Here is a 16,459-nt window from a genome sequence, read left to right as displayed (position 1 = left end):
ACCAAACCGACTAACCTTATTAAACCGAAACCCGACCGTTTGAACACCCCTACTTTTTAGTGGTGATGGTATGTTTGTAGCCGTACACCATCTCATATATAGCATGTTTGGTGATCATGGCCGGAGCATGTGCAATCCATGCAAACGAGCAGGACCTAATGTTTTATAAAGGCCCAAAATTTTACAGGTTCAACCATATATATAAATAAACAAAAAAAAGAAAATTTAAATGTTATATTTAGTACTTTTCTCTTCCCATTTTTAAGCACAAACCTAGCATAACTAGAGTGATTATCTTTTTATTACATAGTCTTTTTCTTTTGTTTCTAATAAAGTGTCAAGAGTGTTTATTATTAACTTTTTTTTGTTTATTTATCATTATTATTTTTACTTAAGTTTTAGTTTATCATTATTATGAAATAATTTTCTTATCACTCTAAATAAACAAAAATAGTTTGAACAATCATAAATTACGTTTTAGAAAATTTTAAAATATGGGGCCTATTTAGTATAGAACGGGACATTTGAAAACCATGAGACAACCCTTTTGATGATATACGATTAAATATGATGGTGTAGGTATCATTACTTTTTCTTCTTTCCCTATATCAAAAAGAGTATTAGGATTTTGATTTAAAATGAGTTACAGAAAATTAACACTTAATAATGATAAAGTTTTAATCATTTTAATGAATTCAAACATAAATAAATCAAAATAGTCTTTTTAACCCATAACTTCAATTTGTGAATGGTACGTATCTTTTTCGTTGATAGTTTCCACAATTTGAAAACTAATATATTGTAAAAAGTGAAAAACCATCCGTTATAAAAGTACGACTTATAATTATTGATATGAAAAAAGTAGGCTCATTTTATAGAATAAATTGAAGCTTTGGATCAACTCTATCAAAAAAGCCATTAGTATTAGATAATGGGAATATAAGGCTGTTAGGTATTTAAGCTTAGGTGTAGAACACTCACATATTGTTTTTTTTAATCTATAAATATCATTGGGACCCAAACATTTAATCATTAATCAAAAAATATTAAAAAAAATTGTATATGATGGGTTACATACCTAAGCTTATGTGTCGGACAGTCTGATATTCACTTTTTTCTTAGTATTAATACACTCGTCAACCATATCTAGCTAGTGTCAGCCTTGGCGGATAATCATTTACCACTCTTTGTGGGTTGGGGAATCTTCATTTGGATTATGTCTAGAAACTAAAGAATCAGAATGCTTTAATATCGGATAGGTATAATGCATACTATATTTCAGTAATGCAATACTAACTTATTGGTCAAACAATGGTTCATAAGACATCTAATTTTACCTCTTGCAATAGAAACAACAGTCAAATCTTGACATGGTATAATTTACTATCCAAATGTAATTTGCTATTAATAGTAAAAACAAGAGCATACACGGAGCTTTTAGTTTACATTTGTAATGATTAGTCATAGACAAACTTTATTTACATAAATTTCATATTTAAGAGATCTCTAAAGTTACAAAGAAATATTGTCTTTACTAAAAATAAAATGGAAAAAGTGAATAAAATTAAGGTTACTTAAGTGTGAAACTCTTCACAAACTAATTATTTTAGAGTCTCTTTTTTATAATTTTAAAAAATTGGTAAGCAATTGTTCCACACTAAATGACAAACAACCTTATATTCTCATTCCCAAATAAAATACATTCAAAACCTCCAATTTCTTAACACGTGGAAAAATCTTAGAAAAGAGTGGAGAACATGAGTTTATTGGACAATGTCAAAGTTGCTAACCATGGGGAATTTGTTTATTTTTCTTTTAGGGTCAACTTTATGCCCACATATAAAAAGTCAAAGTTGTAATTGGAAATAGGAAAAGAAAAGAAAGAGATGTCTCTAAAAATCTTGATTTGCAATCTTGAATATTATTAGTCCTCCAAGTTTTCAAACCTTAGAATCGGGAGAAACGATACCTAAAACAAGTATCAGATTTGGCTATAAAAAGAGTTACAAGACTAACGTCTACTGTAAATGTTTGGACATTTTAAGGCTTACACGTCTCATTTTAATCCTTTTATACGATGCATTTTTTATTTATTAATTTACTTTTTTTTTAAAGATGAATTTCGCTGAAAACTTCATGTCGCGATTCGACAGCGAGAGTCAAGCCCTCATAAATGGACTTCTTATGTCCTCTCTAAGGCTTGAATACAAGACTTCATATATGGGAAATGGTCTTTCAACCATTGAGTTAATGCTCAAGAACAAGATGCATTATTAATACTTTTTTTTCCCCAAGCTTCTATTAGTGCTAAACTGCTAATGTATTGATTTATTGATTGTTAAAGAATAAACATAAACTTGGCAAGATATGAACCATACTTGCAGTTTTGGCGTGACTCGTTCTCGATTACAACATCAATCACGTTTGCTTAAACAACAATTACCATCAATCATGTTTGTTTAAGGTGGTGTTATGCTTTATCATGGCATGGCAATGGTTGCTAATTGGAGTATTAGGTACACACTTAAACACAACATTTTCAAAATAAAAAGCGGGTACCCCACCCCTCTCCTAAAAAACATATTTGAAAGATTGTGTATACATAAGGATTTTCTAACATACATTACATGTTTAGTCGTTTAGATATATTTAATGATATCAATATTTTTTAAGATATTAAAATTTAAATCTTAATATGATAAAAAAATTTGTTTCATTGAAATATATCAAATGTATTTATTTGTATTTACAAAAAAATATTAGTTCATTAAATATGTCTAAATTAACATGTGGTTACAGGACATGTTAAATAATCCACAATAGATCCACTTTTTATCGAGCTTTCAAAAAGTCTCCAATAATAAACTCTACGAATATAAAACATATGACTCGATATAAAATACCATATAGTCAAACATCTTACTAATGAAGTAACGAGTCACCAAAATAATCTTTAATATATCTTTTATATATATTAAAAGTGAAACCTTAAATAAAACAATGAGAAATCTATACCCTACATTGAAATTCATTCTTTTATTTTTCACCATTGGATTAAAATGCTTACATCATTTTTGACTAGACTTTTAGTCAAAGACGTTTTTAGTCCTCAAACTTTCACCATTTATTTCAAACACTCATACATTTTGACCTTTTGTAACTTTTCATTAATTTTTTTATAATATAGATTGCAAGCATTTTAATTGCGATCAAACGACTTTTTACAAAAATTATGTCCAATATTTTAATAACAAAGCAACCTGAGAAATGTTTTTTTAAACAATTTTTTTTTAACTCTGATCCATATTTTAATGAGGATTTTTATTTAAAAATTTACAAATTCTTGATTTTTTTTAATGTGATAATGATGATCGGTCTTTCATATTCTAATTAGGGTTCTTATGTAAAAGATTATTAAAATGCAAGATAAATGCAATATACAAAATAAATAAAGTAATCAAAGAAAATATTTTTTCACATTACGGTACATTTTTCTTCTCTTAGCTTTTATACATTTTAGTTTTTATTTTTTCTGCCAGTTTTTTATATGTACAAGTTTAACTGTTTTATATGTTTTTCACGCGTTTCACGCGGGTTATAAGCTAGTATTAAAGAAAAACTCTTAATTCTAAATTAGAAAAGTTATGACACTATTGATTGAATTTTATCTTTCCTTTTCAACCATTAGATTATTTTGATGATATCATCATTGACTAAAGAATTAGTCAATAACACTTTTGATCATTATATTTTTATATATATGTTTATAAAGTTCTTTAATTTTATTTATTTTAATTTAAATGGCCTAATTAAATATTATTTTATAACTTTGTTAACTATATATTTATAATAATAGTACTTCGTACTGTTTAATGTATATAACTTATAAATAAATAAAATTATTTATATAGTATATTATATTTTTATGTATATAAAGTTTTATATATTTGTATTTCTAATGTTGTGTAAATGATATAAAAAATTGATCAAATTTCAATTTTGAATGGGTATCAACATCGTGAACTACATTTACTGGAACATACTATATGTACATGTTCCACGCATATATTTTAGTTTTATGACTGAAAACATTATTTTAGATTTTAATTGTTTTTGTATTTTAAAAGTTTTATTGTGAAGAATAATGTATAAATGTTTGTTTATTACGTGGGTAATAAGCTAGTTTGTATGAAATGATAGATGTACTTGGTGGAAACTTCATTAACTATACGTGTACCGATAAGTCTAGTAGTACTCTAATTAAACATCACAATAATATTAACAAATTTACCTAAAGGCTAAAATGATGTTGACTTTTTAAACAGGTTTATATGACTATCTAACCTATCTTATTGTTGATGTACTATCATGTATAGTTGTATACGCCGCCATCTCATGAATATATAGTAGAAGAGAGTTGTGTGCATATACCTCCACATCTCAAATCATTGGATGGCCTTAAGAAAATTAATACTTTAACAGTCAAGTCAATTCGATGTGTTCATCAATATTACGAGGTTATTCTCTAGTCAATTACCAACAATGTGAATGAAAGTTCTAATTTTAAACTGTACACGAAATTAATTAATTTAGAAATATTCAAAAGTAAAAAAAATAATACTGCAATTTATGGTTGACAAACTGCTTACTTGAGAATTGATCGAGATACATTATCATATATAGTTGACCCTGATTATGATCATGACTGAACGAGTTTTTCTTTTGCTTTTACAACTGACACTTAACAGCAATATATAATTGATAATAATTCAAGTAAAATATGCAGATAATTGACAAGAATAATACATTACACACTTGCTATGAATTATATGGTTTAGTCAACTTAGTAATACGTTAGTTCCTTAAAACATATATATAAAACTAATTAACCGGATATCTTTGTACGTGTTTCTTTTTTATAACTCAACAATATATGGTTAATTATTGAGGATGAGTAAAAGGATGAAAGAAAATGTCAATCCAAATCTAACAGGGCCGGGCCAACATAAAGTAGGATGTCTACTCCTAGCAATCCAAATTAAAGACGTGATAATGATATCGTCCCCCTTTGCGGATGGTGATCGAGAATTTCAATATCCGATTTTTTATTCTTTTAGATATACCCAAATTAAAACCCTGTTTCAGTGGTTGCATATATATAGATCGAGTTTTTTTCCCAAGTGTGACTTGGGTGATTGAAATGGGTTAGGCCAGAGAGAAGAGCATCAAGCTAGCGACTAAATTAATTGGTTCGTAAGTTTATTTATAGAATTTTTTATAACTCTATGATTTGCTATTCTATACTCGTATTTGTGTTCTGTAAAGAGTGGGTAACGGGGGAATGCATGCAGCGACACATGCGTTCCAATTATTGAGCTTTTCTAAATTTCAAGTTGATTCCATTATTTCTTTTTTATTGTTTATGTTTCTCAATCATTTTTATGCCTTCCACTAGTATTACATGTCATGTGTTTTCTAAGTACAAATGTACAATCGGGAACTTTGAATGACATTCATTATAATTTCAGTTACACCACTACAACAAAATAGTATTTAATTTATTGCTACATATTACGAGTAGTATTATTTACATTTTGAAAAGGGTAAAAAAAATAGTACTAAATTGTTGGGATTTATAATGACGTCTAAATATTTACACCAATAAGTGTAAACAAACTTGAAAATGTCGCATTTAAAAGTATGAAAAAGAAAAATTCTCACAAATAAATGCGTACGTACAAATTTTATATACTTTTTACACGTAAATGCCAATTTTTACATTCAAAAAAGGTGTACTTTTATGAAACAACAATGTATTATAATTTATACTAGATTTTTATCCCACGGGAAACCGCGGATCGATTTTAAAAAAATGAAAATTTACACTAAATATATTAGCTATATATAATGTGAAAGTAATGAAATAACATTAGATATAAACATAGAAAAGTAGGAATTGTAGATTAGATATTACAGATAATAAGAGTATTTGTAACAAAACATGTTTACTGCTTGAATGTAATAAGACATGAGCAGCATCTTCACAAGCATTGTAGCACTTCTTTGTAGACCACATTTGTGGTTGTGTTCTTCACTTCAAAGTTTTCATCTTGTATTAGAATTTTCAATCCTTTTTTGCTTTTGACTCTCGAGACTGCTACATACAATTGGCCATGACTAAAAACTGGTCGTGGAAGATACAAACCAACACGATCGAGTGATTGTCCTTGGCTCTTGTTTATCGTCATAGCAAGGCATACTGAAATAGGGAATTGCTTTCGACAAATCTTAACTGGAATCCTTTTATCCGATGGAGTCATCTTTAACCTTGAAATTAAAGTGTGAGTGCCAATGTTTGTTCCTGTGATGATTTTAGCTTCTATCACATGTTTTCCCAATCTCATCACTTGTAAACGTGTGCCATTACACAATTTGTTGATCAAGGTTTCGCAATAACATAACAGGGACTCCAACCTTCAACACCAACTTATGATTCGATAATCTGGCCAATCTAAGTCCGTTTATTACTTCTGATGAGAACAAAGCTGCATCAGTTGCGTTGGTATCTTCAGATTCACATAAGTTGTCGGAACTGAGATATGTCATCTCCTCACCGGGCATCATTTCTAACAGCTTCTCATTTATGGTTCCCACCACATCATGAGTTGGTGCAAGAATAGCACGTTGTTGAAAAAACATTGGATCCTGCAAACTATTTAGCATATCTGGATATGTAAAATTAATCAACTTTGAAAGGGGATCATTTGATTCAGCCACTAACAAATCCTTCGGTATTTGAATTTCTGCTTCCCCATCGTTTTCATCACCTAGAACCCCATCTCCCACTTTTAAAATCCATTCAGCAAATTCTTGAATCTCTTGTAAATCTTGTTGTGTTCCAACTTTTAGCCTCATATTGACAGTCAATTTAAGCACTTTACAATGATGCCATATATGTGAGGAATTTAGACTTGCATTTACAATCATGCTTCTGATTCCTTTTGGTATGACAGGCAAGATTTGTCTAAAGTCACCGCCAAAGACCACTACTTTGCCTCCAAAAACTTTGTCTTCACTGTTTGGTTGGGTTGATCTTAGAATATCCCTCATTGTTCTATCAAGAGCTTCAAAACAATGTTTGTGTATCATGGGAGCTTCATCCCAAATGATCAATTTTCTGATCTTGATTAATGCTGCCAATTCACTGCTTGGATCTACGGAACAAATAGAGTTTTCAGTGATGTTAATTGGGATAACAAATCATGAATGTGCAGTCCTTCCACCACTTAGTAAAAGTGATGCTATTCCACTTGAGGCTACATTTAGCACAATTTGTCCTTGGGATCGTAATGCAGCTGTTAGAGTCTTCCAAAGATAAATTTTCCCTGTACCTCCATATCCATAAACGAAGAAAACTCCTTCATCGTTTTTAGCAACAGAACTAATAATGGTATCATACAACTGTTTTTGTTCAACAGTTAAGCAGGCTAACAACTATCGATGTTCAATACTTAGTGCCCTTTTATCATAAAGCAGTTCATTGGCAATTAAGCGGTTATTGAGTGATGCAACATAATTTGTAGTGGGGAAAGGCATGTCGGGAAAGTTTCTGAGGGTACTACCATTGTTAAGTAACAATTGCTCGATATATGATAGACAGAGATTGTGAATATCTTCTTCTTGAAGCTGCAAACCTTTAAAATTGTATTTTGAACCATTTTTTCTATTACAAATAAAACAGATGTGCAACACTATTAGAATTCATTTTTCTACCACAAAAAGTACTCTCTAGTCTCTAGTTTAGTACGTGCACCCACGATAGTGCAACCATTAAAATTCATCAATATCATATAAATAATTAAATCTATTACAATTTTTTCTATAAAAGTTGAAATGGATTACAGATCTATTGGGTCAAAGTTTAGTTTTTATAAGTCAATACGGATTTTTAGAGCTGTATTCGTGTATTGTAACTTGTTAGCGCACAATTACAAGTTTACAACACTTGTCCTATCGCAACTCGCAAAGAGCTCGCAGTCATAACTCTAGCTCCACTTAAATACAATCAATACTCCCATTTTTACGTGAAACAATTGGAAAATCATTTTATTTAATGTTTATACTAGTTATTACTCGTGCAATACGGAGACAAGCCGACAATAACAGCCGGGATACACAATGGGGGAATTGGGGGAATTGTCTGGCCTCACTCCAATTTTGGTACAATGTAAATTTTTTATTTAAAGATATATTTATAATTTTAATCTTAAAAAGATTTTATAAAAAAAAATACATACAAATGTCACATTCAATTCGTTGTCGTAAGTCTCTTTTTCAAAAGTCATTAATCTTGTAAGCATAGTTGTTAAACTCTTACAGTCAAAAGTTACGAGTCGACAACTATGCTTATAAGCATTAGTTTTGACTTTTGAGATAGATTTCTCAATAAAAAGTTTGACTTGTTTTAGCTTTAATAATAAAAAACGGTTGAAAACGTGTTTTTTTTTTATTGTTTGGGTAAATATGTAATATATCAATAATATAGATATATGTTGAAAAAAAAAATCTTTTCCAGTTATTATAATATATAGTGTTTTTTTTTAATAAATGAACAATGTACTTTCTCTCTTTTATATGGTTTCCTATTGAACTGGATTATTGATGTGTATCACCCATATACTTTTTAATTTTTTACATGGTTGATCAAGTGTTGACCTGATGACCTGCTATAACAGGTTAATCTCTATTTACATGGTTGCTCATTGAACTGGATAACTAATGTATTTTCTCACATTTACATAATTACCCATTGAACTGGGTTATTAGTATATATCACCAACATAGTTTTCGATTTTTTACTTGGTTGACCAAATGTTGACCCGATGACCTACAATATCAGGTTAAACTCTATATTTACTTTTTATTTTTCCATAAATTATCTTCATCGTCTTCATCAACTTTCCAAGCGAAATATCCGGTAAAAATTCAGGCAACCATGTTCTTTCGTTTCAAATTGACCCAAACGTCCATGACTGGGTCATACTGTGTCGTTAGTTCAAAAAATTAGGTGATACTGGACTTTAAAATATTTTTAGGCGGGTTATTATTGATCAAAAGGAAAAGTAAAATGCTAGAGTACGGGTCATAACGGATTGAGTTGATTGTTGGGTTGTTAAAGCTTTCAAGGTTGAAGATCATAGACTGAATTATATTGCTATTACAATTATACTATTATGATATTATTAAAAATATAAACATATCTACTATATGGTTGTACAATTATTATATAATATTATAATATAGTTATATAAGTTTTTATTAAAAATTAATGAAGAGGATGAAGCAGAAATTAATAAATTTCTGAAAAAATAAAAATAAAAATAGAGATTAACTTGTTAGTGTAGGTCATCAGGTCAACATTTGGTCAACCATGTAAAAATTAAAAAAGTATGTGGGTGATGTATATTAATAATTCAGTTCAATGGGCAACCTTGTAAATAGAGATTAACCTGTTATAAGAGGTCATCAGGTTAGCAGTTGGTCAACCTTGTAAAAAACTGAAAAGTATATGGGTGATACACATCAATAATTCAGTTCAATGGGCAACCATGTAAACGAGAGAAAATACATTGCTCATCTAGTGATATAACCCTAACTATAATCACATATGAAGGTAGAAAGATACATAGAAACTAATTATTTTATAAATATAGTATCATATATTATTGATTTCGATAAACTTATATTATATTGTTTAATATACGCAACTCATCGACCATCACATGTTCCAAAATTGCAATGATTGACATTGATGTTAAAGATATACATTTCCATAGCCGACACTCACATAAATTAAACTCGGTTTTATCAACACTGTTTTTTGATAATATGATTAAACCTGACGTTAACAAAAAAGGACTCATTTTCTATTCTCTAGCTAGGGCCTAATTTTTTTATATACATTTTTAGATATGGCTGATAAATATAACAAATAACTTTTAAATTTGCCCTGTCACCAAAAATTTTCTGGCTCCGTCTCTGATGATAGCGATGTGATGACAGCGACGATATCAAATGACGTAATCGATATATAAGTGGTGACGGGTTCATTGACGAGTGAAAGAAACCCTTGAATGGATTCGACTGGGAAAGACTTTCTTTCATCAACAACAATCCGAAAATGGAAGACGGAGATAGAATAAGCAGGCTTCAGCGAACCTACTTCTACTTCTTAGATGGAAGTAATTCAATAAGATCAGGACTAGTCTTTCACTTCACAGATCAGATAGAGATCTAATTTTTATTCCATGGGCAGCTCAAGAAAAAGGCAGGCTATTAGTTTTGCACCTTCTAACATATCGAGTTGATCATTCTCCTCACTTTGGTATAGACTCACGGAAACTAGATTCTCTTTTTTGCTGGATCAACTGTGCGGAAGCAACATAAGCAGGCTTCTATTGCCACGTAACAATAGAGCAGGATAGCCTTTTGCGCCTACATGTTTGAATTTGAGGGTAAAGAGCTTGCTTGTTCTACGGTGCAATCCCATCTCCAACTGAAACCACTCGACCAATCTCATCCATTTGAAAATTCGTGTAAAAGTTGCTAATTCTACTTTCTAATAGAGTCATTAGTAAAGCGCATTCCTTTAAGAAAGCACCTAGTTTCATTTTTCTTTCGTTAGTTAAGCCACCTTTTTCTAAAAGAGATTGTAGTAATTCTGTTTTTATATTCTTTAAAATGGCTCTCTCATATTGAGAAATTCTGTCTAGTTGCATTTAAGTGTTTAATTTAAAAGGATAGTAGAAATATTCTATAATATAATAGAGTGATAATGTAATTTAATAATTAACGGTTGGTGATGACTGATGATTTAGTTGATTATTGATAGTCTGATCCAGTGTTTTAAATATCAGTACGTACGGGCCGGTATTACCCAGAATACCAAATACCGGGTGGTACCCCGGTACAACTATCCCGGTATTTTGTCCGATATTTTCACTATTCAATACCATTCCGGTATTACCGGAATGGTAATACCGATATTTTGATTTTTTTTTGTTGAATTTTTTTAAAAATTATTTTTTGATACTTTAATGTTATGTTTTGTTATTTGTAAATTTTAAAACATAGTTATGAAATACCTATTTGATATTTTGACTATTTTTGTTAAATTGTAAAAAGTTTTGTAGGATTTCTATAAACATAAAAATACAAAAATTAAATTACCGTGTCGGTACATACCGGCCGGTATACCGGTAATACCGGTACCGGGTACCCGATTGATATGACCAAAATACCGGTATTTAAAACATTGGTTTGATCAATTTACATGTTTCATTTTTTTTAATTTTGAACAAGAATGAAAATATTTTTATATGATAATATAGATATATAAGATGTCCTATTCTGTTCATCTTAATACCACTTAAAACACATATTGGATATGGCTCATTACGAAGTTCTAATCAAAGAGATTCTAACCCACTTTTATACGTCTATCGTTTTCTAGCAAAACTTTCTACGTGTTTATTGGGTTTGTAAAAATATCACATTTTCAATAGATTTTTCTATCTGAAAATGATTAATCCTTCTAAAAATTAGCCTAAAAATTCTCTTAAAACTTTAAAAATGTGACATATGTTATCCATTAATTATCTTTCCTAATCTTGTCAGCTGATTTTTCCACATGTCATCATTCAATAGTTAGAAAGATTTTTAGGTTATTTTGTTAGGAGGATTAATCATTTTCCTTTCCTATAATATCATAATCTTATTTTGCGCAACTAAACTCTTATTTCGAATTGTTTTGACCTTGGGCTATTTTCAGGTCATTTGCAGAGCCCCAAATTCTCCAACTGTTATCAAAGGATTTACTACGATTATTTGTACGAAATTAGTCAATCATCGACTTTAAATATTAAAAAATATATTTTGATAACTTCTCCGCAATTACGGAAAGGCAATTTGCCAATTTCTCCATTCCTTTCTAGTAGTGGACTAGTGGTTATTCAATTGTGTAGCATCATTTTCTAAATTTAATTGCATAACCGTACAGGCGTACACAACTTTCAATACTTTGTCGCAATAGACATATTTAATACTCAATCAATAAAGGTTAACTCTTAACATTGTTTAATCCCTTCATTTTACTTATTTAAACTTTTAACCTTTTTTTTGGTCGAGTACTGTTTGTTAAGCACCCAATTTTAGAAAAAAGTTTTCTTAATGAGATTTCAGGGATATAACGGGCCGGGGTAACATGTTTTCTTAATAGATACACAACTTCTGCCTTAAAACATGACTAAAAACTTCTAATAATAATTTAACATTACTTCTTAATAAGTAGACCAAAAGTTAATAAATTAAATCCTGTTAAACGTTGAAAACTTAAAAACGATTTTCAAAGTTACATAAAATAAGATTGAAAATTGACCAACTGTACGGAAGTCGGCTTTGGCTACAACTCTAATCACAACACCACCCTCAATTTGAGCTACAACTTCACCTTTAGTTATTTCACGTACTATACTTATCTTGTAGCATTGACAAACAAAATGTCCTAATATACTTTTACTATTTGACCAATTAATTATCAAGAATTTTGTTTTAGAATATGTGTCAGACAGGATTGTGTTTGTTCTTTTATGTAAAGGAATAGACAACCTTTCCAAGTTCCATATCACGAAATTAGAATTTGAACGTTTAGGAGTGGCCAGTGGGGTATCCACTATGATGGGTTCAGAAAGAAAGATCATAAGATCTTACTTTTTGTTACTAATTATAATGGATTAGGACATTTTATACTTTAGTAACTAGCTGGCCGGGTTTTGATAATATGATTGTCTAAATCAAGTTATCGGCTTTCGACATTTGAGTGAGTCAACTAATAATAACCAACGTACGTAATTACTAAATATAGACTAAGCCAAACCAAACTATGACCTTTAAAATGATTTCCTGGCCTTTATATATGTTTTAATTTTAAATCCAAAATCAGTCGTTTAACCAACAAGTCTTATGGAGGTCATTTCTAAGGCGAAAAAAATTAAATAAATAACATAAATACAAAAAAAGAATCTTAGAAACATATTAAATCTAAATAATCTAATATCGGAACAAGCTAAACCAACCTCAAGAGTCAAGAGACCAGATTATACACTCGATCATACGTGTTAGACAAAATATTTGTCTCACCATAATCTGAATAGCTAGCTAACTAATTAATTGTTTCTACCACTTTAATTGCTCCAAAGATAACATGAAATATCGTATCTCATAGAAAATGTTTATGGCTCTAGTTTAATTATGTGTATGTCATGTAGTCACATGTTTGGAAGATTAATCTCCACATCAATTATTATGAGCAAACTGCATCATGGATAGTGTAATACTGTATACACATGTGATGAGGATGATATATATATATATATCGAGTAACTTATAATTATCTATTTTCTATAACATTAACTTAATTATAAAAAAAACAAGACATGCAATAACATATCATTTACTTTCACTTATGTTTTGTTATATTATTACATGCACCTAGCTACACTCGACTAAAAGTGAATATAATCTATTGTATAGCTTGAGACTATCAATAATATGACTACTATATATATATACATACACCTATGAAATTAAATGATACTCGTACTAGATAATTTATTTCTTATGAATTTAGTGAACTTAATTAATTAGCCAAAATCGGATTCCATGGTCAACCACAGGTTAAAGGTTTTCTCCGAAGTCGGATATTCTTGTGAATTTACTTTTACAAGTAAGCGCGCACACACATGTTTGCATAAGATATGTATAATAAGGTAATAAATCGACTAGATATAAGCCAATATGATTAGTTGCCTTTTGGTAAGATCTTTGTATGCTGGAGTTTTTTACCGGGTTGTGTCTCATTCATCATATTTGTGGGGGTGGGGTGATTGGGTTATTTATTTATTTATTTTTTGATAAGTTTTATGTTTTATCTTAAGCATTTGGATAGTTTAAAAATAGAAATAAGATAGTTTGCCATTAAAACATAAAAATTCTAATCGACATAAAGTCAGATATCCATGTATATACATCACAACTTAAAATTCAACTGGTTTGACATTAAAATATTTGCAATAATGGTATGCATAGTCAAGAAACTACAACTGTTACTCTTTGTATGGGAATTCCACACATCATGATAAATGACATGTAGTTGAAGTTTCTATAACAAAATCAATCAGTCATGTTCTAATGACATCAACATGTAGTTTACATTTACCTGACTTTTTAAGGTGTTAGGTTGAAAGGGTAAGGACCATTTGATGTATGTTACATATGCATTCATTATTGAAGTTTTTATTTTCCGCATGTAATTACTTAAAGCTATAATAAAAGTCATATTAAGATATGGAATTTGTTAATCTATCATAGCTCTAAATTTACAAAGTCATCTATAATATTTTACTGCTTCTTATAATGTCTTAGATCCTTAATATGTGTGTGTTTGTATCTTATCTTCTTTTCTTTTTTTTTAATGTTTTTGATCATTTGTATCAAGACCTTTAATGTGGCTTCTCCAAAAACATTGTCATATGCAAATGTTGGCACTACAAGGGGACATGTTCATCGTGTAGCTATCCTACAATAACTACTTCATATATCATTTGTAGTTTTCTTCAAACAGATAATAACATGTATGAATAAGTATGCAAGCTAGAAATCTACTTTAGTCTTCAAATTAGTATTATTTAGAGGAATTTTTGTTTTCATCCATGATGACCCGTGGTCTAGGTTGGTCACCTCTATTGCACTTTGGACTTTGGAGGGTTACTTACTTACATGCTTGAGGTCGGCCCAAGTGGGAGTCGATGTCATGATAGTGGAATGCCTTGGTTCATTATTGATGAAAGCCATGAAATCAAAAGCAGTTGCTATCTTGCACAAGTTTACAATTTATAACCATACTAGCTAATTATCCCGGGTTTAACCCAGTATTCTTAAACAAGTTTCTTAAATTAATGAAACATAAAAAAAAATACCGTAAGTAAAAATGTCTATATTTTAGAGAAGTAAGCAATGTTATTCTACATTAGGCTTGAAAGATTTAAAAACTTTCAAATGAAGGGACTAAAAATTTAAATTCAAAAGATGATGTCATAAATTAATTAGATAAAAAATACATAATTAATAAGAAAAAGTCTAATGATGTCAAATAAGATTTTTTTAAAAAATATTATGTCATCACAATCTTACTTTATTTATATAAGAGATTTTAGTTTTGCAAAAAAAAAAAGTTTATTTGCCAAGCCTTAATTTTGTGACAAGATAAAAACATTTGTACATGATTATATATCAAACTAAAACACGTGTAATCAAATATATAAATTAAAGTTTTTCACGGTTGTCGAAAATAAGTGTGTAAAGAAAGTGAGACTATATAATAAACATGCTCACTAACTGTATAGCAAGTTCTTGCATATAAACACAAACGAGCCAAGCCACTTAGTTTGACCCAAGCTTCATTCCTAGTAAGTTTCGGGTTATTTTAACATGTTTAATACTTAATGCTCGTATAACCCAAGGTCCAAGTTTGAAAAGAAGGGGACCATTCTTGAGTGGGGCGAGACGAAAACTTACAAAATGTTTCCAAACCATCGTACCTCAGTTGTAGGCTAAAACTACAAGAAACATAGGATGGGCCAAGGCCCAATTGTTAAAGCAAAAAGTCCATATTGGTCTTTGATTTCTTTCTTAATGACTTGATGTAACGCTTTGTGGAAATTTTGGTTCACTCAATTCAAATTGATTTTGATTTATTCATAGGAAAATTAGTATCTATCTTCAGCTAGAGGAATTTATACATGTCTAATTTAATAGGCTTAAATATGCGTCAAAAAATTTGGTGTTGATACATGAATTTCACCCATTTTTTTCTAATAACCTCAATCTATCACATAAGTCATAAAGTCAACACTAGATTTTTAAGCATATGTTTAGGCTTAAGCCTACCAAGTTACTTACATTTATTATTTTTCTTTTAACTATAATATTCTAAATTTCAGATTTTCAAAACAAAGAAATGGTTTGTCTATCCAACTTAGTCGTTAGCAGTTTGTGTTCGTTAATCGTTATACTTTGGGGGTATTCTCCTTGAAGTTTCAAAGCCGGGAAATAATTTCTTTAGACGGAAGACAGGCTAAGAGTGAAGCTTCCAAACAGAAAAACAAGCTTTTTGACCTGACTAATAAATACTGATGAGAACTTTAGCATGGTATTCGTAGAAATAATGATAATGTTCTCTTACAAGAAAACTTGCTCGAAAGATAAGCCTACTGCAGTATGCACCCATATTAAAAAGTTAGCATGAGTTCTGGAGACCAAAAATACACAGTAAAAGAAAGTAACGTTCACTTATCATTTCAAAATTTGACAACTGAAATCGGAAATGATAACCAATGGTTAC

General features: G+C 29.9%; 1 protein-coding gene across 1 annotated transcript; it reads right to left on the bottom strand.

The window, feature by feature from the left end:
• Nucleotides 1-6,423: 6,423 nt before the first annotated feature.
• LOC122597620 lies at nucleotides 6,424-7,718 on the bottom strand. The gene is made up of 3 exons (XM_043770195.1): nucleotides 7,695-7,718; nucleotides 7,392-7,461; nucleotides 6,424-7,214 (listed from the first exon to the last, which is right to left on the bottom strand). The coding sequence occupies exons 1-3, from the start codon at nucleotides 7,716-7,718 to the stop codon at nucleotides 6,424-6,426; spliced, it is 885 nt and encodes a 294-aa protein (XP_043626130.1).
• Nucleotides 7,719-16,459: the final 8,741 nt, after the last annotated feature.

Source organism: Erigeron canadensis, chromosome 4 (assembly GCF_010389155.1).
Source record: "Erigeron canadensis isolate Cc75 chromosome 4, C_canadensis_v1, whole genome shotgun sequence".
In the NCBI taxonomy this organism is placed as follows: Eukaryota; Viridiplantae; Streptophyta; class Magnoliopsida; order Asterales; family Asteraceae; genus Erigeron; species Erigeron canadensis.
This window is presented reverse-complemented; position numbering and strand designations above follow the sequence as displayed.